The 24286-nt window shown below is 40.6% G+C and overlaps 1 protein-coding gene and 1 long non-coding RNA gene across 6 annotated transcripts in view; one reads left to right on the top strand and one right to left on the bottom strand.

Annotated features, from left to right (window-relative positions):
* LOC133538664 (uncharacterized) overlaps nucleotides 1–24286 on the top strand; it is a 265569-nt gene that overhangs the window by 15986 nt on the left and 225297 nt on the right. For all 5 annotated transcript variants that reach the window (XR_009803075.1, XR_009803076.1, XR_009803074.1 and 2 more), the window contains one exon: nucleotides 12871–12982. This is a non-coding gene — a long non-coding RNA (uncharacterized LOC133538664). The remainder of the gene's footprint in view (nucleotides 1–12870; nucleotides 12983–24286) is intronic.
* LOC133538662 (voltage-dependent calcium channel gamma-1 subunit-like) overlaps nucleotides 798–24286 on the bottom strand; it is a 110140-nt gene continuing 86651 nt past the window's right edge. The window contains exons 2-4 of the mRNA XM_061880347.1: nucleotides 17029–17103; nucleotides 1279–1425; nucleotides 798–1205 (exon numbers count right to left, since the gene is read on the bottom strand). Coding sequence (XP_061736331.1) covers nucleotides 973–1205; nucleotides 1279–1425; nucleotides 17029–17103 — 455 coding nt within the window. The 3' untranslated portion in view covers nucleotides 798–972. The remainder of the gene's footprint in view (nucleotides 1206–1278; nucleotides 1426–17028; nucleotides 17104–24286) is intronic.

Genomic DNA, 24286 nt, shown 5'->3' with positions numbered 1-24286 from the left:
TAATTTAGTGTTATTTTGATATGTCATCTTAGTGACATCATGCACAAAAGTGCACTTTATTTGTTTTAAACTATTGTAGTGGCGTTCTGTACAAAAAGTGCACTTAATTTAGTGTTATTTTGATATGTCATCTTAGTGACATCATGCACAAAAGTGCACTTTATTTGTTTTAAACTATTGTAGTGGCGTTCTGTACAAAAAGTGCACTTAATTTAGTGTTATTTTGATATGTCATCTTAGTGACATCATGCACAAAAGTGCACTTTATTTGTTTTAAACTATTGTAGTGGCGTTCTGTATAAAAAGTGCACTTCAGTGTTTTGATATGTCATCTTAGTGACATCATGCACAAAAGTGCACTAATGGCTTGTTTTAAAATGTCTCGGACAATCTTGCACTTTCTGTTTTGGAAATGACATGAATGTTTGTGCCACTGCTTAATAACTGTTTAATAAATGCAGTTTTGGTCAATTGACTTAGTTGTGATTTCCCTCTCTGCATGAAAGTTTAAAATAAGCATATATTAATGCAGTTTGAAGAAGAATGTTTTAATGTAGACACATAGAATCATCATACTGCTGTGATTATATGTGTCAAGTGTTCATTCAAGGATAAGGCAAAATATGGAGATATATATCGTGTATCGTGACATGGCCTAAAAATATCGAGAAATTAATAAAAGGCCATATCGCCCAGCCCTAATTTCCCGTAATGATATCATACCCAGTGCGGTAACAATTGCAATATATATCCAGCCTGTTTCCTCGTGAACGAGGGGCGTATCCATCATCAACAGGTTTAAGAGATGACATCCCACTTTTTATTTACTGTAAATATTCCAGAAACGTATACAAAAGACCTACATTCAAGTTGTTTAATGGTTGAGAGGTAAATTTTCCAATTATGGCCATGGTCCTTCCAAGCCACCCCCTCTCTTTTTGGCCAGCTCTTCATACTGAATCCTTGCTCTCGTCACTCCGCTTGCTCGGGCTCAGCGTCCATGCAAGTCTCCCATGGGTTCCTGGGCATTTGTGGCATGGAGAGGATGAGGAGGGCGATGCCGGTGAGAAAGAGAAGGATGAAACCGACGCAGGCACAAGCGAAGGACCAGCTGTAGTAGTACTGGATCCAGATGGTGTCCTCGCTCTCGATCATGCGTTTGACCGACTGACGCATCACCTCCAAGGAGATGAACGAACACAGACCTGCGAGCGAGATGCCAATGAGGCAACCAATGGTTTAGCAGAGATGGACTGTTTTACCCCCCGTTGAACATACCTGAAAACGCAAAGAACATTCCAGCAGGTTTGAGAAGGTATAGTCGTCCTTTGCCTTTGCCGGTGCACGAGCCAATCAAACACAGGCATCCCAAGATCATGAAGGCCAAACTGAAGATGGAGATGGCTGCAGCGGAGATGTTGTACTCTGGAACAAGAAATCAATGGGCCGTTTTAGTTCATGTACAAACCCTGTTTCCATATGAGTTAGATGTAAATATAAACGGAATACAATGATTTGCAAATCCTTTTCAACCCATATTCAATTGAATGCACTACAAAGACAATATATTTGATATTCAAACTCATAAACTTTATTTTTTTTGCAAATGATAATTAACTTAGAATTTCATGGCTGCAACACGTGTCAAAGTAGTTGGAAAGGGCATGTTCACCACTGTGTTACATCACCTTTTCTTTTAGCAACACTCAATAAACGTTTGGGAACTGAGGAAATTAATTGTTGAAGCTTTGAAAGTGGAATTCTTTCCCATTCTTGTTTTATGTAGAGCTTCAGTCGTTCAACAGTCCGGGGTCTCCGCTGTCATATTTTACGCTTCATAATGCGCCACACATTTTCAATGGGAGACAGGTCTGGACTGCAGGCGGGCCAGGAAAATTCCCGCACTTTTTTTTTTACGAAGCAACGCTGTTGTAACACTTGTCCTCCCCAAATAAGCAGGGGCGTCCATGATAACGTTGCTTGGATGACAACATATGTTGCTCCAAAACCTGTATGAACCTTTCAGCATTAATGGTGCCTTCACAGATGTGTAAGTTACCCATGCCTTGGGCACTAATACACCCCCATACCATCACACATGCTGGCTTTTACACTTTGCGCCTATAACAATCCGGATGGGTATTTTTCTCTTTGTTCTGGAGGACACCACGTCCTCTGTTTCCAAATATAATTTGAAATGTGGACTCGTCAGACCAAAGAACACATTTCCACTTTGCATCAGTCCATCTTAGATGATCTCGGCCCCAGCCAAGCCGGCGGCGTTTCAGGATATTGTTGATAAATGGGTTTGGCTTCAGTAGAAGCATTTAAGTCTACTTAAAACTCATTTGTATACTCTAGCCTTTAAATAGACTCCCTTTTTAGACCAGTTGATCTGCCGTTTCTTTTCTTTTTCTTCTATATCCCACTCTCCCTTGTGGAGGGGGTCCGGTCCGATCCGGTGGCCATGTACTGCTCGCCTGTGTATCGGCTGGGGACATCTCTGTGCTGCTGATCCGCCTCCGCTTGGGATGGTTTCCTGCTGGCTCCGCTGTGAACGGGACTCTCGCTGCTGTGTTGGATCCGCTTTGGACTGGACTCTCGCGACTGTGTTGGATCCATTATGGATTGAACTTTAACAGTATCATGTTAGACCCGCTCGACATCCATTGCTTTCCTCCTCTCCAAGGTTCTCATAGTCATCATTGTCACCGACGTCCCACTGGGTGGGAGTTTTCCTTGCCCTTATGTGGGCCTACCGAGGATGTCGTAGTGGTTTGTGCAGCCCTTTGAGACACTAGTGATTTAGGGCTATATAAGTAAACATTGATTGATTGATTGATATAGTAGAGTTTTAACTTGCACTTACAGATGTAGCGACCAACTGTAGTTACTGACGGTGGTTTTATGAAGTGTTCCTGAGCCCATGTGGTAATTTCCTTTACACAGTGATGTCGGTTTTTGATGCAGTACTGCCTGAGGGATCAAAAGTCTGTAATATCATCGCTTACGTGCAGGGATTTCTCCAGATTCTTTGAAATTTTTGATGATTTTATGGACCGTAGATGGTAAAATCCCAAAATTCCTTGCAATAGATCGTTGAGAAATGTTGTTCTAAAAATATTTGACAATTTGCTTACAAAGTGGTGACCCTCACCCCATCCTTGTTTGGGAATTACTTAGCATTTCATGAAAGCTGTTTTTATACCCAATCATGGCACCCACCTGTTCCCAATTAGCCTGCACACCTGTGGGATGTTCCATATAAGTGTTGGATGAGCATTCCTCAACTTTATCAGTATTTATTGCCACTTTTTCCAACTTTTTTGTCACGTGTTGCTAGGATCAAATTCTAAAATTAATAATTATTGCAAAAAAAAAAACGTTTATCCGTTTTAACATCAAATATGTTGTCTTTATAGCATATTCAACTGAATATGGCTTGAAAAGGATTTGCAAATCATTGTATTCTGTTTATATTTACATCCAACACAATTTCCCAACTCATATGGAAACGGGGTTTGTAACTAAAAGGAAGAAGAACCAGGGATTCTACACCCCCACAGTTGAACATGTTTTAGTTTGTGCAAGGACTGCACGCAACGTTGATGTCATGGCAACCCATGCATTGTCTTGGTAAGTTTGCATCCTGCAGAGGAACCAAATGTTCTAACATGGGTCTTTATGGGCAGTTTATTGTTCTGCTCTGTTTTATTTATGTGAGCTCTTAAATATTCAGCGCCCCAGCAGAGCCCCGCGGTCTGCCAACCAGCAACTACTAGAGGTTTCTCCGTCCAAATACAGTCAATAGGGCGATCTGTCTTGTTTTGTAGCTGGTGCCAAGCTCTGGAACGTTTTACCTCTCCAATTACGGACCATCAGACTTCGATTTCTTTGAGACGAACCTTAAGTAATTTATTCCGCATTTGGCACATTAAAGCATATGATTATCTGACTCTTTGTTGATAACACTTTGCTTTGGCTATAGCAGATATAAGTTGCTTTATGAATACATTTGGAATTTAATTTATTAAGAGTGTCCCACAGAACACAAGGCACCAGCAATCCGTGTGAGAACTCAGTTTAGAAAGCATCACAAGCTCTTTTTCTTTGGCTTGTTTGCAACATCGATTCCAAAAGTCATTGGATGTTCTCATTCATCCAGGTCATTGTATTGTCAGGGCATTCAATCCATCGCAACTGGACTGTTTGGTTTGTCTTGGAAGACATTTCGCCCCTCATCCAAGTGGACTTCATCAGTTCATGCTCATAGACTTACGTTGGGCAGATCTAGTCAAGTAGCCCCAAGAATTTCTACTCCCAACACAAGAAGGGTGTGCCTGGGCAAGGGTGTTTCCGCCCTGTTGTCGTGAAAAAAAAACAACTGTTGAGTTGCAAACAATCGTAATTAAAGTGGAATTTACCCTCGTTAGCATTTAAGTATTGTGTGGCAAAACAATCACTGTGCAAAGACCACAAGATGCACACAATTTGACGGATTTCAAAGTTTTTAAAAACTCCGTCAGGTTGATGCCGAGGTTTAACTCTTAAGGCAGGGGTAGGGAACTTGTGGCTCTAGAGCCAGATGTGGCTCTTTTGATGACTGAGTCTGGCTCTCAGATAAATCTGAGCTGACGTTGTTTAACACGATAAGTAATGAATAATTCCACTTGTAATCACAGTGTTAAAAATAATGTTAAAATTATAAAAAATTCTCATGCATTTTTAATCCATCCATCCGATTGCTACCGCACCTGTTCAAGAAGTTGCGTTAATGGTAAGACGTTATTTATTTATTATTGGTTAGTGTGGGGCTTGCCCTCCTGGGGGTTCTTCAGACCCCCAAGCACCGACATGAGAGCCTGTTTCAGGGTTACAATATTGTTTTATTTAAGGGACGGCGTGGCGCAGTGGAAGAGTGGCCGTGCGCAACCCGAGGGTCCCTGGTTCAATCCCCACCTAGTACCAATCTCGTCACGTCCGTTGTGTCCTGAGCAAGACACTTCACCCTTGCTCCTGATGGGTGCTGGTTAGCGCCTTGCATGGCAGCTCCCTCCATCAGTGTGTGAATGAGTGTATGAATGAGTAAATGTGGAAGTAGTGTCAAAGCGCTTTGAGTACCTTGAAGGTAGAAAAGCGCTATACAAGTACAACCCATTTATTATTTATTTATTTTTCAATAAGTCTCTCAGTTGCTTTCCAGCAATAGTATTTCCAGCCCCAACCCAGTCTCTCCTCCTGGCTGCTGCTTATAACAGAGCGACAGGTAACAAGGCCCAGGTGGGCCATCTACGCACCTGTCGCTGCAGGCTCGCAGGCCACGCCCCCTCCACAGTTAGCTTAAGAATAACAATGTTATTACAAAGAATAAGAGACCTATTATACTCAAGAAATGTTGGTCTTACTTAAAAATGCACGTGTTTGGTTGTGTTCAGTGTTTAAAAAAATATATTACATGGTTCTTACGGAAATTTATTTTAAAATATTTGGCTTTTTGGCTCTCTCAGCCAAAAAGGTTCCCGACCCCTGTCTTAAGGCTTAGTGGCCACATGTGTGGACAGCACCTTTTTAGCTCTTACTTCCAAAATTGTGTACACTACTGAACTGGGGTCTTATGGCCGCTTATGTGGACACTTATACTGACATCTGGTGGTGTCAGAAGAGTATAACATACAATGGAATTTGGGGAAAAAAACAGTAAAAATAAGAATTAGCATGTCACTAAACATGAAGTACACGTTTGTGTACTTATGGACTAAGTACATCATATCGAAAGATGATTCTTAGTTTTTATTCTAACTAGGGTCCAATAAGCCTAAATTGCAAAGAGAAAAAAAAAGAAAGCATGTAAATAAAGAGCTTTGGCCTTGAGAGGTTTAGATTTGTCGCAAATAAAATATTTTGTTTTGTACTTCTTAAAATCAACTCTTCACCACCCTGGCAGAGGTAGTTACTGTTTATTGTTGCTGCTTAAAAACAGATGCATGTAACAATTTATATATTGACATTTTGGCTCTGAAAAAAGAAATGACCAACAGGGTACCACGATCAAATTAGCAATCCATACTTTTGTGCAAATGTGCATGAACAAGACCGTAAACAATAGGGATGTTCGGATCAGCGATTTCAATACTATTGACAGTTTAACAATGTTTTGTTGCATACAATTGTTTCTGTAAAACAAAGTCAATAACCAAAGACAATCACAAACTACTATCTATTACTCATTGGAATCCTTTTTGCCCTCAAAGTTTCTCCAATGAATTATTCCATATTTGTGTACACATCAGCAAAAAAAACAACACAAAAGTTATATTAAGAAAATAAAATTATTTACCTAATTTATCATCGATAGAGTAATTAGGTGAATAATAGTCTTATTGTGGCGGTCCACTCCCTGTATGATCAGTGTCAGAACTTGGTCCGCATTGCTGGCAGTAAGTGGAACACATTTCCAGTGAGGGTTGGACTCCGCCAAGGCTGTCCTTTGTCACCGATTCTGTTCATAACTTTTATGGACAGAATTTCTAGGCGCAGTCAAGGCGTTGAGGGGTTCCGGTTTGGTGACCGCAGGATTAGGTCTCTGCTTTTTGCGGATGATGTGGTCCTGATGGCTTCATCTGACCGGGATCTTCAGCTCTCACTGGATCGGTTCGCAGCGACCGGAATGAGAATCAGCACCTCCAAGTCCGAGTCCATGGTTCTCGCCCGGAAAAGGGTGGAATGCCATCTCCGGGTTGGGGAGGAGACCCTGCCCCAAGTGGAGGAGTTCAAGTACCTAGGAGTCTTGTTCACGAGTGAGGGAAGAGTGGATCGTGAGATCGACAGGCGGATCGGTGCGGCGTCTTCAGTAATGCGGACGTTGTACCGATCCGTTGTGGTGAAGAAGGAGCTGAGCCGGAAGGCAAAGCTCTCAATTTACCGGTCGATCTACGTTCCCATCCTCACCTATGGTCATGAGCTTTGGGTCATGACCGAAAGGATAAGATCACGGGTACAAGCGGCCCAAATGAGTTTCCAGGTCTCTCCCTTAGAGATAGGGTGAGAAGCTCTGCCATCCGGGAGGAACTCAAAGTAAAGCCGCTGCTCCTCCACATCGAGAGGAGCCAGATGAGGTGGTTCGGGCATCTGGTCAGGATGCCACCCGAACGCCTCCCTAGGGAGGTGTTTAGGGCACGTCCAACCGGTAGGAGGCCACAGGGAAGACCCAGGACACGTTGGGAAGACTATGTCTCCCGGCTGGCCTGGGAACGCCTCGGGATCCCCCGGGAAGAGCTAGACGAAGTGGCTGGGGAAAGGGAAGAAGATCAATCAATCAATCAATGTTTATTTATATAGCCCCAAATCACAAATGTCTCAAAGGACTGCACAAATCATTACGACTACAACATCCTCGGAAGAACCCACAAAAGGGCAAGGAAAACTCACACCCAGTGGGCAGGGAGAATTCACATTCAGTGGGACGCCAGTGACAATGCTGACTATGAGAAACCTTGGAGAGGACCTCAGATGTGGGCAACCCCCCCCCTCTAGGGGACCGAAAGCAATGGATGTCGAGCGGGTCTAACATGATACTGTGAAAGTTCAATCCATAGTGGCTCCAACACAGCAGTGAGAGTCCCGTCCACAGGAAACCATCTCAAGCGGATCAGCAGCGTAGAGATGTCCCCAACCGATACAGGCGAGCGGTCCATCCTGGGTCCCGACGAGCGGTCCATCCTGGGTCTCGACTCTGGACAGTCAGTACTTCATCCATGGTCATCGGACCGGACCCCCTCCACAAGGGAGGGGGGGACATAGGAGAAAGAAAAGAAGCGGCAGATCAACTGGTCTAAAAAGGAGGTCTATTTAAAGGCTAGAGTATACAGATGAGTTTTAAGATGAGACTTAAATGCTTCTACTGAGGTAGCATCTCGAACTGTTACCGGGAGGGCATTCCAGAGTACTGGAGCCCGAACGGAAAACGCTCTATAGCCCGCAGACTTTTTTTGAGCTCTAGGAATCACTAATAAGCCGGAGTCTTTTGAAGGCAGATTTCTTGCCGGGACATATGGTACAATACAATCGGCAAGATAGGATGGAGCTAGACCGTGTAGTATTTTATACGTAAGTAGTAAAACCTTAAAGTCACATCTTAAGTGCACAGGAAGCCAGTGCAGGTGAGCCAGTACAGGTATATATGTATGTATATATGTATATAAAGGTATATACAGTATAGGTATATATGTATGTATATATGTATATAAAGGTATATACAGTACAGGCGTAATATGATCAAACTTTCTTGTTCTTGTCAAAAGTCTAGCAGCCGCATTTTGTACCAACTGTAATCTTTTAATGCTAGACATGGGGAGACCCGAAAATAATACGTTACAGTAATCGAGACGAGACGTAACAAACGCATGGATAATGATCTCAGCGTCTTTAGTGGACAGAATGGAGCGAATTTTAGCGATATTACGGAGATGAAAGAAGGATGGATGGATATCATCGATCATATATTTATACTACACTTCGGGCCGACACCACTGATTTTGGGGTCGATCCGCAATCTTATGTGTCGTGTATTTCTGGCCGTGACAAAGCTGACACACCAACATTTGTTACTCTTGTTAATCTTCTTGTTAATTTCCTGTTAATAGCTGCTTACTTTCTGCTGTAACATGGTTCCCCCTACACTTCTTAAACTTTACTACGCACTATTTCTTAGTGTTGTTTAAAGTTAGCTTGGTGGCTAGCTCAGCTATTTGCAAGCCTGCTCCGCGCTTTCTCTGGGTGTGTAACATGATTAGCACTGTCCTCCAGTGATATTGTAACTTGATAATGACACCTAAGATAATGAGAAATGTTGTTTATTTGCCGTTACAAACGTGATTATATTTAACTTATGGGAGTGTCACCACAGGCTTCACGGTGGCAGAGGGGTTAGTGCGTCTGCCTCACAATACGAAGGTCCTGCAGTCCTGGGTTCAAATCCAGGCTGGGGATCTTTCTGTGTGGAGTTTGCATGTTCTCCCCGTGACTGCGTGGGTTCCCTCCGGGTACTCCGGCTTCCTCCCACTTCCAAAGACATGCACCTGGGGATAGGTTGATTGGCAACACTAAATGGGCCCTAGTGTGTGAATGTTGTCTGTCTATCTGTGTTGGCCCTGTGATGAGGTGGCGACTTGTCCAGGGTGTACCCCGCCTTCCGCCCGATTGTAGCTGAGATAGGCGCCAGGGAATAAGCGGTAGAAAATGGATGGCTAAATGGAGTGTCACCACACTGTATGGAGACATTTATTTTGCTGCTAGTTTAGCTGTGGTACTTAAAAATTAATATAATATCAGCCAGAGGGGATCGACGTTTGTGCTCGTTATTGAAAAGCGTTCATCGGCAATGACGATCCTGTACTTTTCCATGAAAATGGGCCAATACTCATCGGTGGTCGATTGACCGGCACATTTCTAGTAAAGAACCATCGAAATGTACAGTTCAATGTTTTGTGTAGCATACAAAAGTCTACTGGGGACTCATTACAAGCTCTACAATAGTTAGTTAAAGTTAAAAATTAAAGTACCAATGGTGTGGTGAAATTATTCTCTGCATTTGACCCATCACCCTTGATCACCCCCTGGGAGGTGAGGGGAGCAGTGAGCACCAGCGGTGCCGCGCCCGGGAATCATATTTGGTGATTTAACTCCCAATTCCAACCCTTAAGCAGGGAGGTTTATTGGTCCCATTTTTATGGTCTTTGGTATCACTCAGCCGGGATTTGAACTCACAACCTACTGATCTCAGGGCGGACACTCTACCCACTAGGCCACAGAATAGGGAATAAAACTGCTTTGATAGGTAACAAAACATTAGAAAACTGCTCAGTGGCCGAGTGGTTAGAGTGTCCGCCCTGAGATGGGTAGGTTGTGAGTTCAAACCCCGACCGAGTCATACCAAAGACTATAAAAATGGGACCCATTACCTCCCTGCTTGGCACTCAGCATCAAGGTTTGGAATTGGGGGTTGAATCACGAACAATTATTCCCGGGCGCAGCCACTGCTGCTGCTCACTGCTCCCCTCACCTCCCAGGGCATGATCAAGGGTGATGGGTCAAATGCAGAGAATAATTTCGCCACACCTAGTGTGTGTGTGTGTGTGTGTGTGTGTGTGTGTGTGTGTGTGTGTGTGTGTGTGTGTGTGTGAGTGTGTGTGACAATCATGGGTACTTTAACTTTTTAAAACAATCCACTTGCAGCAGTATACCAGGTGGTGTTGTTTCACGGCATAGCTCGGTTGGTAGAGCGGCCGTGCCAGCAACTTGAGGGTTGCAGGTTCGATTCCCGCTTCCGTCATCCTAGTCACTGCCGTTGTGTCCTTGGGCAAGACACTTTACCCACCTGCTCCCAGTGCCACCCACACTGGTTTAAAAGTAACTTAAATATTGGGTTTCACTATGTAAAGCAAATTTGAGTCACTAGAGAAAAGCGCTATATAAATATAATTCACTTCACTTCACTTCACATAGGGCACAGGTGTCATACTCAAGGCACGGGGGCCACATCTGCCCCGTGACATCATTTTATCTGGCCCCCCAACACCTGGAAATGATATTTTTCAATAAGGCACTTCATATTTTCTCACTAAATGTATTCTTTTTCATTTTGACAGAAAAAAAATATATGTACTGCTTGAAATTGCATACCTTTTTAAACTTTAATAGTATCCATTTTTACAACAAATATATTTAAGTAAATCATTACACTTTCCAACATTTTTTGTCTAAATAAAAATACTTAACTTTACACCAAACTACCCATCAAATGAATAAAAGTGACAATACATTTTACAGTGTTCTTTAAAGCATATTACCGTAAATTGAAAAAAGCTACCATTTTTTTTGGCTTGAAAATTCTATTGAATGACTTGCTATATTTTTACTGTAAAATCTTCTTTTTAACGGTGGAAAAATGTTACATTTGTTTATACGGTAGAAGAACTGGTAGCTAAGTTGCCAGAATAAAAAAGGAACTTGTACTCTTTCTCCAATAACAATATAATGTTGGAAAAAACAACGCACATTTAATAGTAAAATTCTGGCAACTAAACTGCCGTCTTTTTTTGTAAAAACCCCCACAAAAAACAGTGGTACCGTTTTTCCAATTACTGTGGAATGTAAAAAAAAACAACGGAAAAAAACCCCGCTACATTTTACAGTGAAAAAATTGTAAATATCAAGTCTCTTGTGTAAAATTTACAGTCTACTTTAAACAATTTATATAATTTATCATGAGATCTACGAGCAAATTCATACATTATTCACTGTTACAAGCAGTTAAAGTACCTATGATGATTATCTCACACACACACACACACACACACACACACACACACACACACACACACACACACACACACACAAGGTGTGGTGAAATTAATCTCTCCATTTGACCCTTCACCCCTGTTCACCCCCTGGGAGGTGAGGGGAGCAGTGAGCAGCAGCGGTGGCCGCGCCCGGGAATATTTTTGGATTCTTTCTTTCTTTCTTTTCTTTTCTTAGTTTATTTGGAACATGACATACATACAACTTTATACATCAGTTAAATTCATCATTTCGCAATACACAATACATCATGTCCGAAAAGGAGTAGGAAGAAGCAAAGCTTATTTAATCCTCCCCCTTTTCCACTTCAGAGCGCCCACAATATATACAATTATTCACTGACCTTCTTTACAGCAAAATATCAAAATAGCAAAATGACATCTATGAGTGATTAACACAGCAGTTTTCTAACATGTACTTAATTATTTCAGTCATTATTAACATACTAAGATGAGGATTATCTTATTTTCAATAAGTTTGAAAGTGTTTCTCATAATACTTCTTCTTTGTACCTTGTAAGCACTATTAATTTAAACATCCTCTTAAACTGGCTCATATCAGTACAATGTTTAACTTCTTTACTTAATCCATTCCATCATTTAATTCCACATTCTGATATGCTAAAAGTTTTAAGTGTTGTACGGGCATACAAATGTTTTAAGTTAGATTTTCCTCTAAGGTTATATTTCTCCTCTTTAGTTGAGAAGAATTGTTGTACATTCTTTGCTAGCAGGTTATAATTCACTTTGTACATCAATTTAGCTGTTTGGAATTTTATCAAGTCATCGAGCTTTAATATTTTTGACTCAATAAATAAAGGGTTTGTATGTTTGTATGTAGCGAACATTTGTAGTTGTTTCCCCATATTCCTGCACAATAACTCAGATATGTAACACTAGCGAGCAGTAGAGAATATAAAGTGATTTTTGGCCCAGGACGTATTTTGCTTTATTCATTATTGAAATATTTTTTGCCACCTTATGTTGTATGTTTTGTATATGAGATTTCCAGTTCATTTTATCATCTATTAATACTCCCAAAATTCTGGTTTCTTTTACCCTTTCAATATCTATTCCATCAATTTGTATTCGTGTCTAGTTTTACTGAGATTCAAGGATAGCCTGTTTTTATCAAACCATTTTTTTTAACCCCCAATTCCAAACCTTGAGCAGCCCTCTGATGGCAGCCATAACTGCGATGGGGCCCTCAATGAAAACCAGTTTGACATCCCTGACATAGAATATATCTAAACCCTTTAGCAATCTATATGTTGGTGTTGTTGAAATATCCCATTGTAGAGTTTCCATAATTGGGAACATTTAGTGCGTTTTAATAGATAGACAAAATTCTACTTTCTCGCCATAGTTTTATCCTCTACCCATTTGTTTTATGTCCGGTGTATCAGTGTTTTGGTTCAAACAGGATGTTGGCTGATTGGAACTTAGGATGGAATCTTTGTTTGTGTTTACATTAATGAACAGCAGCTGGCTTGTTATTTTCTTTTTCTCCCAGTGTGACTTTGGATGACTGGCAAGGTGTTTGATCTGCCGCCTGTTTGCATGAATCGTGCCGGAGGGAAAGCTTGTCCTTTGGGGAAGGAAAGAGTCTTCATCTTCATCTTCAGGTAGGCGGTACCCTCATCACTATGCTTGTAGCTTGTGGGCTAAAACTCAAAGTCTCTCCACACTTTGAAGAATCAACATTTTCATCCATCAATTTATGTTCTATATTGCATGTCCTAGTTAGTCCCAGGTGAGCTGGAGCCTTTCCCTCTGATAAACAACCATTCACAACCCAACTTAAGGACAATTTATAGTCTACAAATAAACTAACATGAATGTTTTTGGACCTTCATATTCACCTGGAGGCATTTTTTGGTTCCAAAAGCTTGCAGAATTGCATGTCAAAGCATTTACATAACAGTGTAATCATAAAATGACTCCAATGGTGTTTCATTTATCCATAATTAACATCAATTACACAATAAATAGGAGTCTGAATAGGTTTTTAGTCCACAGTATGGCCGTTGTTTGACTGATTACCAATTCAGGGTGTAGCTCGCCTCTTGCCTGAAGTCTGAAATCACCTGGTATAGGCTCCAGTTCATCTACGACCTTAAAGAAAGAGGACCAACGGTATACAAAACTGACCTTATATTTAGAGTGTATAAAGTTATACATTCAAACCAACATGTTTGCAAACAACAGGAAATAGACAATACATAGAGGAGAGATGAATAATACATAATCTTACATTTGCTATCTGCAAACACATGAGGATTGTTTGCAGGGTCATTCATGGTTGGAAATGCATACATTTTGAAATGTTATCAATTTTTTTATTTGGCTGAAGTCCACTTTGGTTGGTGCCTTCCATGAACAGAACAGGATGATTGGCACTTTTGCACGCCGCACTTTATATTATATGTTTTAAATCATGTATAATTTTCTTCCGACTTCACACTTTTATAACACTTTGTATTGTTTGTGTGTGTGTGTGTACATTAAAAAATAAATATATATATATATACATACAAATATACAAATATTAGTTGTATGCATATATGTAGGTAGATAAAAACATTTACATATAGGTATATACTAGGTGTGTAACGGTACATGTATTTGTATCGAACCGTTTCGGTACGGGAGGTTCAGTCCGCTTCGGAGGTGTACAGAACGAGTTTGTAATCTAAAGTCTTGACAAGCTGCTCTGCTTTCTGCCTCTGTCTCACACCCAGCATTGTCCCGCCCACACAACCATCTGATTGGTTACATACAAAGCCAATCAGCAGTATGTATTCAGAGCGATGTAGCAGCCAATCAGCAGTGCGTATTCAGAACGCATGTTGCCAATGCTTCAGCGTCGAGCAGATACTTAGCAGCGGACGTCGTACTCTCCCTAAATTATAATAAACACTTCCCAGTCACAACTACTACTAGCATCACTATGAGCCCATTGACCTTCTTGAAACTTAAACTGCAGCTCAGCTCGCTCGCAGTTCTGGCTTGAGGTGAAGGCTAATTAGCTTTTAGCGTAACGTTAGCTCATTTTGCTGTGTGTGTGCGTGTGTGCATGTGTTAAAGTTAAAGTACCAATGATGGTGTGTGTGTGCGTGTGTTAGGGGTAGCAAAAATCCCTGTTTGTTATTTCACATGAACTAACATGAAGTCCATGGTGTTCAGGGATGAGTAGTCTCTCCCATTGCTATTGTACTATTTTTTCAGGTATAGTTGTATTAATCATAAAATGTAGCAGCCTAGTTTTGAATGGCAGGGTCCCTGCTATCACATGTTGACAAAAATATAACATTTACATAATAAAAGTCGACTACAGGCTTCCCAAATGCTGTAATAAATCAAGCATGATGAGTTGACTTGAAACTGTTTAATGTTGCACTTTTTATATGTAGAAGAAAGGTTTTGTAATTTTATTTAATATGAGCAACAACATTGGTAAGTCGAACACATTTCCAGTGAGGGTTGGACTCCGCCAAGGCTGTCCTTTGTCACCGATTCTGTTCATAACTTTTATGGACAGAATTTCTAGGCGCAGTCAAGGCGTTGAGGGGTTCCGGTTTGGTGACCGCAGGATTAGGTCTCTGCTTTTTGCAGATGATGTGGTCCTGATGGCTTCATCTGACCGGGATCTTCAGCTCTCACTGGATCGGTTCGCAGCCGAGTGTGAAGCGACCGGAATGAGAATCAGCACCTCCAAGTCCGAGTCCATGGTTCTCGCCCGGAAAAGGGTGGAGTGCCATCTCCGGGTTGGGGAGGAGACATTGCCCCAAGTGGAGGAGTTCAAGTACCTAGGAGTCTTGTTCACGAGTGAGGGAAGAGTGGATCGTGAGATCGACAGGCGGATCGGTGCGGCGTCTTCAGTAATGCGGACGTTGTACCGATCCGTTGTGGTGAAGAAGGAGCTGAACCGGAAGGCAAAGCTCTCAATTTACCGGTCGATCTACGTTCCCATCCTCACCTATGGTCATGAGCTTTGGGTCATGACCGAAAGGATAAGATCACGGGTACAAGCGGCCCAAATGAGTTTCCAGGTCTCTCCCTTAGAGATAGGGTGAGAAGCTCTGCCATCCGGGAGGAACTCAAAGTAAAGCCGCTGCTCCTCCACATCGAGAGGAGCCAGATGAGGTGGTTCGGGCATCTGGTCAGGATGCCACCCGAACGCCTCCCTAGGGAGGTGTTTAGGGCACGTCCAACCGGTAGGAGGCCACGGGGAAGACCCAGGACACGTTGGGAAGACTATGTCTCTCGGCTGGCCTGGGAACGCCTCGGGATCCCCCGGGAAGAGCTAGACGAAGCGGCTGGAGAGAGGGAAGTCTGGACTTCCCTGCTTAGGCTGCTGCCCCCGCGACCCGACCTCGGATAAGCGGAAGAAGGTGGATGGATGGATGGATGGATGAGCAACAACTTGAGGCAGTTTAATGTGGATTAATGTGGACAGAATTATTATAGTGTTCCCAATGTTAAAAGGATAAAGCCATTGTTTACAAATTTGGTAAATAAATAACCGAAACACTTTTATTTTGTTGTTTTCTTACTGTACCGAAAAAGAACCGAACCGTGACCTCTAAACCGAGGTACGTACCGAACCAAAATTTTTGTTTACACATCTTTTTGTTGTTCTCCTGTCCCCTTCTTGTCTGCACAATTGCCCTCTTTATCTTTTTTTTTTTCCTTCTTCTTTTTATCCCCTCCTGCTCTGGTCCGGGTAAATACTGCGTATTCAAACCTTTAATAAAGTCAAAGACAAACCAGGCCACAAACCTCCGGCCCATAGTATGGGTACCCCTGGTACACAGTACCGTTAAACTGTGTAAACATGGCAGAAACAACAACTGGTAAAGTCTGTCTGACAACACCATAACTACGAATGCAACACTCTCAGGGAAGTGCCTTAAACGTTTCATGTAAATATATACGTGAATACCTCAAGGAGCAATTACTTTATACTGCAATACAACTTGTATTATTTATATTGCTATTCCCACACAGCCTTATGCATTTGATATAATATATTTTTATGTGTGTGTGTGTGTGTATATGTATATATATATATATATATATATATATATATATATATATATATATATATATATATATATATATATATATATATATATATATATATATATATATATATATATATATATATATATATATATATATATATATATATATATATATATATATATATATATATATATATATATATATGTGTGTATATATATATATATATATATATGTATATATAATGCAGGCATAGTGTGTTCACTCAGTCATACACACCATGATTGTAGACTCACACTGCGCTCTCACGCAAGACTGAATAAAACAACAGTGATGAAATCATTCTAGAAACCTTGCATTTTGTGTCCCCTGGGGGAAGAGCGGGTGCTGAGATGCAAGTTGTGGGTGTTGGGGAAGTGGAAGAGGTCACTGACGAATGATCGCTTTAACATACTTGGTTTACGGTGCGGGGGCGTGTGCGGATCCTAATGCACACATTTGCACTATCCAATGCATGCGCTGTGGCGGAGGCAGCTGTGTGAATGCAAATGTTGCAAAGCAGCACAAGCACATGATGACAGATTGAAAGTAGCAGTCTCTCTGGGGGTTGTGGGATGTTGATTCAACCAAGGAAAAAAAAACTCACCTTTCTGTGTTTTGTGTTCAAATATCTCCGTGTCCTGTCCTGGAGTGAAGTGGCCGAAGTAAGTGCAGTTTTCATCTGAGGCGGAAAAACAAAAAGTTAGTTTTGTCATGAATTGATGTTGAGCCAAACGACGCAACAAGCTGCAGAAGTGAACATTGACATATTTACACCTCGGTGTGTACGTTGTAAATTGACAGCTGTCATTGGGCAAATGGTGCGGAGTGAACAACTGGCTTTTCGCTTTGCATTGTTCAACGGAAGCTACAAAGTTGAATGCCCTTTAGATTGTATAGTTTTTGTAAAATCACATAAATAAATGATAAATGGGTTGTACTTGTATAGCGCTTTTCTACCTTCAAGGTACTCAAAGCGCTTTGACACTACTTCCACATTTACCCATTCACACACACATTCACACACTGATTGATTGATTGATACTTTTATTAGTAGATTGTACAGTACATATTCCGTACAATTGACCACTAAATGGTAACACCCGATTAAGTTTTTCAACTTGTCCACGTTAATCAATTCATGGAGGGAGCTGCCATGCAAGGCGCCAACCATCACCCATCAGGAGCAAGGGTGAAGTGTCTTGCTCAGGACACAACGGACGTGACGAGGTTGGTACTAGGTGGGATTTGAACCAAGGACCCTCGGGTTGCGCACGGCCACTCTTCCACTGCGCCACGCCGTCCCACCCACACTGCTTCGTGCAGTTCATGCATTCATTCATGCTTTTCCATTGCTTTTTTTTTTCAATAGAGTTTTGTAGCATAAAAAAGGTATCCTCAACTAGGTGCGTTAAGAGAAAAATGTACCGTATTTTACAGAGTATAAGTCCCTCCGGAGTATAAGTCGCACCTGCTGAAAATGCATAACAAAGAAGGAAAAAACATATATAAGTCGCACTGGAGTATAAGTCGCATTTTATGGGGAAATTTATTTGATAAAACCCAACGCCAAGAATACACATTTGAAAGGCAATTTAAAATTAAAGCTGCAAGCAGCCTTGGTCGGGTCCGCCTTTGGCTGCTGCCCCCGAGACCCACGGACGGATAAGCGTTAGAAGACGCCTTGGAGCCACTATTTTGAGAATCTAATGCATTGTGAAAGTAATGCAGTTGTTGTATTGAAGTGAAAATATCAAACTTCCTGTTGATTTTTGCTAAAGTATGTTAATTATTAAAATGTAGGTCTAAGTGAGACCTACATAGTGTTTTTTGTTTCATGTCTCTCCGACATTCCTACCAGAAGTTACAAGCAGTTTTGTCTGTGTTTTCTTCCTAGGAGCAGTTTGTCCGTGTTGTATTCCTAGGGGGGCGGTAGAGCGCAATTTTGAGTTTTGAGGTTAGGTTTTTTCATCAGATCGCAATTTTTGCCAGACCTGATGTGTGTGTCAAGTTTGGTGAGTTTAGGAGCATTTTAAGGGGGTCAAATAACAGCTCAAAGAGGCTAAAATGACATTTTTTAGGAGACTTTGCACAGGGGTTCTTTGAAGGCGCATAAAATCAAAACCTGAGAACTAATCAAAACTCTGTTCTATAATTTTAATCAGAAGGGTTCAATCTCTCTCCTGTGCGAGTTTGAAGCCAAAACAACAAACTCACTCAGAGGAGATAATGTTTGAAGAAAGGTGACCGTTTTTTACAAAACCTTTGTTTTGAAGGAGGGATTGCAAACTTCCTGTTGATTTTTGTTGGGGGTTGTCAATCTATGAAATGTAGGTCTAAGCGAGACCTACATAGAGGTTTGTGTTTCATGTCTCTCCGACATTCCTACCGGAAGTTACAAGCAGTTTTCTCTGTGTTTTCTTCCTAGGAGCAGTTTTTTCAGTGTTTTATTCAAAAATATTGCTAGAGCGCAATTTTGAGTTTCGGGGTTTGGTTTTTTCATTAGATCGCAATATTCGCCAGTCCTGATGTGTGCGCTAAATTTGGTGACTTTTGAAGCATTTTAAAGGGGTCAAATTACAGCGCAAAGAGGCAAAAATTGCATTTTTTGCGCAAATTTTATTTTGAAGGAGTTTTTGCCAACTTCTTTTAGATTTTTGCTGAAAGAAGTGAGTGTATGAAAATTGGGTCTAAGTCTGACCTACATAGGAGTTTTTGTTTCATGTCGCTATGACATTCCTAACAGAAGTTACATGCAGTTTTGTCTGTAATTTTTTCCTAGGGGGCGCTAGAGCGCAATTTTCATTTTGGGGGATTGGTTGCTTAATATGTTGGGAAAGTTTGCTATACCGACATGTGTCAAATTTGGTGAGTTTTGAAGCATGTTAAGGGGGTCAAATTACAGCGCGTAGGTCCGGAATAATAATAAAACACAGAAGTTTCAATAGGGTCCTTGGCCCATGGCAAAGGACTCCACAGGAGTCCTTTGCCATGGGCCAAGGACCCTAATAAATAAAGAATAGTGAACAACAGGCTGAATAAGTGTACGTTATATGAGGCATAAATAACCAACTGAGAAGGTGCCTGCTATGTTAACCTAACATATTATGGTAAGAGTCATTCAAATAACTATAACGTATAGAAAATGTTATACTTTTACCAAACAATCTGTCACTCCTAATCGATAAATCCCATGAAATCTTATACGTCTAGTCCAGGAGTCGGGAATTTTTTTGGCTGAGAGAGCCATACAAGCCAAATATTTTTAAAAGTATTTCCAAGTATTTTACAACTATATGCGTGCACTTTTAAGAAAGACCAACATTATTAGAGTTGAATAAGTTTCTTATTCTTTTTAATAACATTGTTATTCTGAAGCTAACCAACAATGAAATAAAACACTTTTTACCATTAATGCGACTTCTTGAACAGGTGCGGTAGAAACTAGATGGATGGATGAAAATGCATGAGAATGTTTTATATTTTGAACGTTATTTTTGACACTGTGATTACCAGCGGAATTATTCATTACTTATCGTGTTAATCAATGTCAGCTCAGATTTACCTGAGAGCCAGATGCAGACATCAAAAGAGCCACATCTGGCTCTAGAGCCATAGGTTCCCTACCCCTGGACTAGTCTCTTACGTGAATGAGCGAAATAATATTATTCGATATTTTACGGCAACGTGTTAATAATTTCACACATAGGTCGCTCCGGAGTGTAAGTCGCACCCCTGGCCCTATCCATCCATTTTCTACCGCTTATTCCCTTTGCGGTGGCGGGGGGCGCTGGTGCCTATCTCAGCTACAATCGGGCCAAACTATGAAAAAAAACTGCGACTTATAGTCCGAAAAATACGGTACAAGGTTTTATTATTTATACATCTTAAAATTAAAAGTGGTTGACTTATTTTTAAGAGATGGAAAACATAATTTGAGGGGTAAATTGAATCTAAGACAGCAATGTCTTAATTCAACTCTTAAAAGTGTGTGCTTATCAGTTTGTGGGCTGACTGTGGAGTACATTGCAGAAGGAAATTAAATAGAATAATGAAATTATTTCATTTAAAAAGAAATACAAAAAAAATGTTTTTGATAGGTACAGCAAATTGGAGAAAACTTAAACTTTCTTTAGGATGTATTTTATTAATCGTAACTACATTTTAATACATGAATGAGTGTTTATTTATTTCATTGTGAGTATTTATGGACGTAAATATGTTTGCTATACTATAATATAATCTAAATTATTTTGTTAAATAAGGTCATCATGTATTCTGTTGCTGATAAATAATCAGATTATTATATCTGAGTGATGAGGCAGGACGTTACTGTATAAGCTTTTGCTTCTCCCTGCTCCTTTTCAGACACACACCAGGTTATTTTCTGTTATTTACCTTTTTAAAATGTTATAGATGGAGAGAATTTTGGTTGTTGTAGTCGAAATAAAGATGAGTTACAGCTTTGGTGACAGTTAAGTGTCAAGCTTCCTTTATATATTGCCTATAGGCCGGGGGTCAGCCACCCGTGGCTCTTTAGTGCCACCCCAGTGGTTCCCTGTAGCATTTTTAAAAATGGATAAAAATGGGGGAAAAATATTTAGTTTTATTATGTTTTTTGTTTGAGGACAAACGTGACACAAACATTCCCAATTGTTAGAAATCCCACTCTTTAATATGTTTGTGTATGCGTCACTGATGACAGTATTTGGTGAACATCGGTTTATCCTACTAATTTCGGCAGTTCTTGAACCCACCATAGTGTGGACTGTGACGCAACAGTTTGTTTACATGTAAAATCTTCCATTCCTTCCTTGTCTCATTTTGTCCACCAAAAGTTTCATGCTGTGCGTGGATGCACAAATGTGCGCTTTGTTTATCTTATTGACTTGTTGGAGTGCTAATCAGGCATATTTGGTTAGTGCATTACTGCAATCTAATCAATGCTAATATGCTATTTAGGCTATCTGTATGTACATATTACATCATTATGCCTCATTTGTAGGTATATTTGAGCTCTTTTAATATCCTTTACTTTTTTCTTCTTTATATAAAGTTTAGTTTTGCATGTCTCATGACACATTATTTGTATGTAATATTGGCTGCATTTCAGATAGTTACAGCGGGGCAAAAAAGTATTTAGTCAGCCACTGATTGTGAAAGTTCTCCCACTTAAAATGATGACAGAGGTCTGTAATTTTCATCATAGGTACACTTCAACTGTGAGAGACAGAATCTGGAAAAAAAAATCCAGGAATTCACATTGTAGGAATTTTAAATACTTATTTTCGACCATAATTTACAAATAAATTATTTGGTCAACCATTCAAAGCTCTCACCGATGGAAGGAGGTTTTGGCTCAAAATCTCACGATACATGGCCCCATTCATTCTTTCCTTAACACGGATCATTCGTCCTGTCCCCTTAGCAGAAAAACAGCCCCAAAGCTTGATGTTTCCACCCCCATGCTTCACAGTAGGTATGGTGTTCTTGGGATGCAACTCAGTATTCTTCTTCCTCCAAACACAGCGAGTTGAGTTTATACCAAAAAGTTCTATTTTGGTTTCATCTGACCACATGACATTCTCCCAATCCTCTGCTGTATCATCCATGTATCCATTTTGGTATAAACTCAACTCCTCGTGTTTGGAGGAAGAAGAATACTGAGTTGCACCCCAAGAACACCATACATACTGTGAAGCATGAGGGTGGAAACATCATGCTTTGAGGCTGTTTTTCTGCTAAGGGGACAGGACGATTGATCCGTGTTAAGGAAAGAATGAATGGGGCCATGTATCGTGAGATTTTGAGCCAAAACCTCCTTCCATCAGTGAGAGCTTTGAATGGTTGACCAAATACTTATTTTCCACCATCATTTACAAATAAATTCTTTAAAATTCCTACAATCTGAATTCCTGGATTTTTTTTCCCACATTCTGTCTCTCACAGTTGAAGTGTACCTATGGTGAAAATTACAGACCTCTGTCATCATTTTAAGTGGGAGAACTTGCACAATTGGTGGCTGACTAAATACTTTTTTGCCCCACTGTATGTGTGCCATGTTGTTCCAGACCACAAGATACATTATCTAGCTTGACAAAGATTGAAATAAATCTATTAAAAAAAGACAGTCTTAACTTGGACACACATCTATACCTTCGGCCATCAAAAGCCAGTAATTTCCAGGAGTTATCTCACCTTCTGAGTAAGCTATGATTTACTGATAGTTTCTAATGTAAAAATGTGTAGAAAAACATCTGTCAACGAAGATTTGCTTCAGCCTGCGTCACAGTCATTTTGATAGTAGGCTATTATAGCTAATATACACACTTGCATCATGTGTTGCCTTTATTTTAAGACTTATATATGACTTGTTTTTTGTATATTTGGTCCAATATGGCTCTTTCAACGTTTTGAGTTGCTGACCTCTGGCCTAGGCTAGATTTTTACATTCGCAGAAGTTTGACACAGAGATGGCTCAATTCAATGTCTATTGTTTTCTAAACTAAACTTTTTAAACACCTTCAGTATTCTCAAGCTACACTGTAATTGATTGTTGAGGGGACTAATGCCATAAGCTATTTAAAGAATGTTGACATACTAACAAGTTAGTGCTCATGTCATGCCATGATAACTATGGCACAACTGTCTTTTCGGAACTCAGACATACACTTTAGACATTAGAACAGGGGTGCCCATTACGTCGATCGCGAGCTACCAGTCGACCGCGGGGGGTGTGTCAGTCGATCTCCAGCCAGGCTTTTAAAAAAAATAGACCTAAAAATGAGTGATCATCAATCTTCACCAAGACGTCACTTAAATGACATTCACGGTACCGGAGGGTCTTGTGAGATGACGCTGGCTGCTGCAAGATCATTATTATGAAAATATGACCGAGAGGAAGGCCAGAAAGACTTTTTATTTCAACAGACTCTCGCGCCGTACCTTCCGTCAAAACTAAAGGCCGACTGCACATTTCCTATCTTCACAATAAAAGCCCTGCTTCATGCTGCCTGCGCTAACTAAATACAGAGTCTCGGAAAACTGGCGTGCACAAGCGATCCCTCAGAAAGCTGGCGTGCACATCACTTGTGCACGCCAGCTTTCCGAGACTCTTATTTTGTTAGCGCAGGCAGCATGAAGCAGGGCTTTTATTGTGAAGATAGGAAATGTGCAGTCGGCCTTTAGAGTTTTGACGGAAGGGACGGCGCGAAAGTCTGTTGAAATAAAAAGTGTTTCTCGCCTTCCTCTCTGTCATTTTTTCATAATAATGAACTGGCAGCAGCCAGCGTCATCTCACAAGACCCTCGGGTGCCGTGAATGTCAATCAAGCAAGCTACGGAATTTGCCGCCAATGTTTTTCTTGTAAAGTGTATGGAAGCTGGATGAATTAGATGCCAAAAACCAACCACTTTCATGTGGTATTGTACAGAAAGGACCACTTTTTTTCTCCTCCATTTGAAAATGTGGGCGTTATCATCATTACTGTCTGATTCCAATCAATGCAAGTCATCAGAATCAGGTAATACACCAACTTATATTCTTGTCTTCGTGAAAGAAAGACATCTATATGTGTTACACATGCTTGTATTATCATTAAACACATTTAACTCGTTTACAAAAATGTCTCTTTCATAAATAAATAAATATAAATGATATATATAAATGAGGTAGATCCCCTCGAGTTGGTCAATTGAAAAGTAGCTCGCCTGCAGAAAAAGTGTTGGCACCCCTGCATTAGACATGTAGTGTATAGTACCAGCAATACAAATAGCTGTCGAGTGAAGTGGGATTGAAAAGTATGTTGAATGTTATTTATGCCTCAGCCTCTAAATCTTTTTAACGGCACGTGTCAAACATTGTTC

Source organism: Nerophis ophidion, linkage group LG20 (assembly GCF_033978795.1).
Source record: "Nerophis ophidion isolate RoL-2023_Sa linkage group LG20, RoL_Noph_v1.0, whole genome shotgun sequence".
Lineage (NCBI taxonomy): Eukaryota > Metazoa > Chordata > Actinopteri > Syngnathiformes > Syngnathidae > Nerophis > Nerophis ophidion.
The sequence above is the reverse complement of the archived record's forward strand: the minus strand, read 5'-3'. Positions and strand labels throughout refer to the sequence as shown.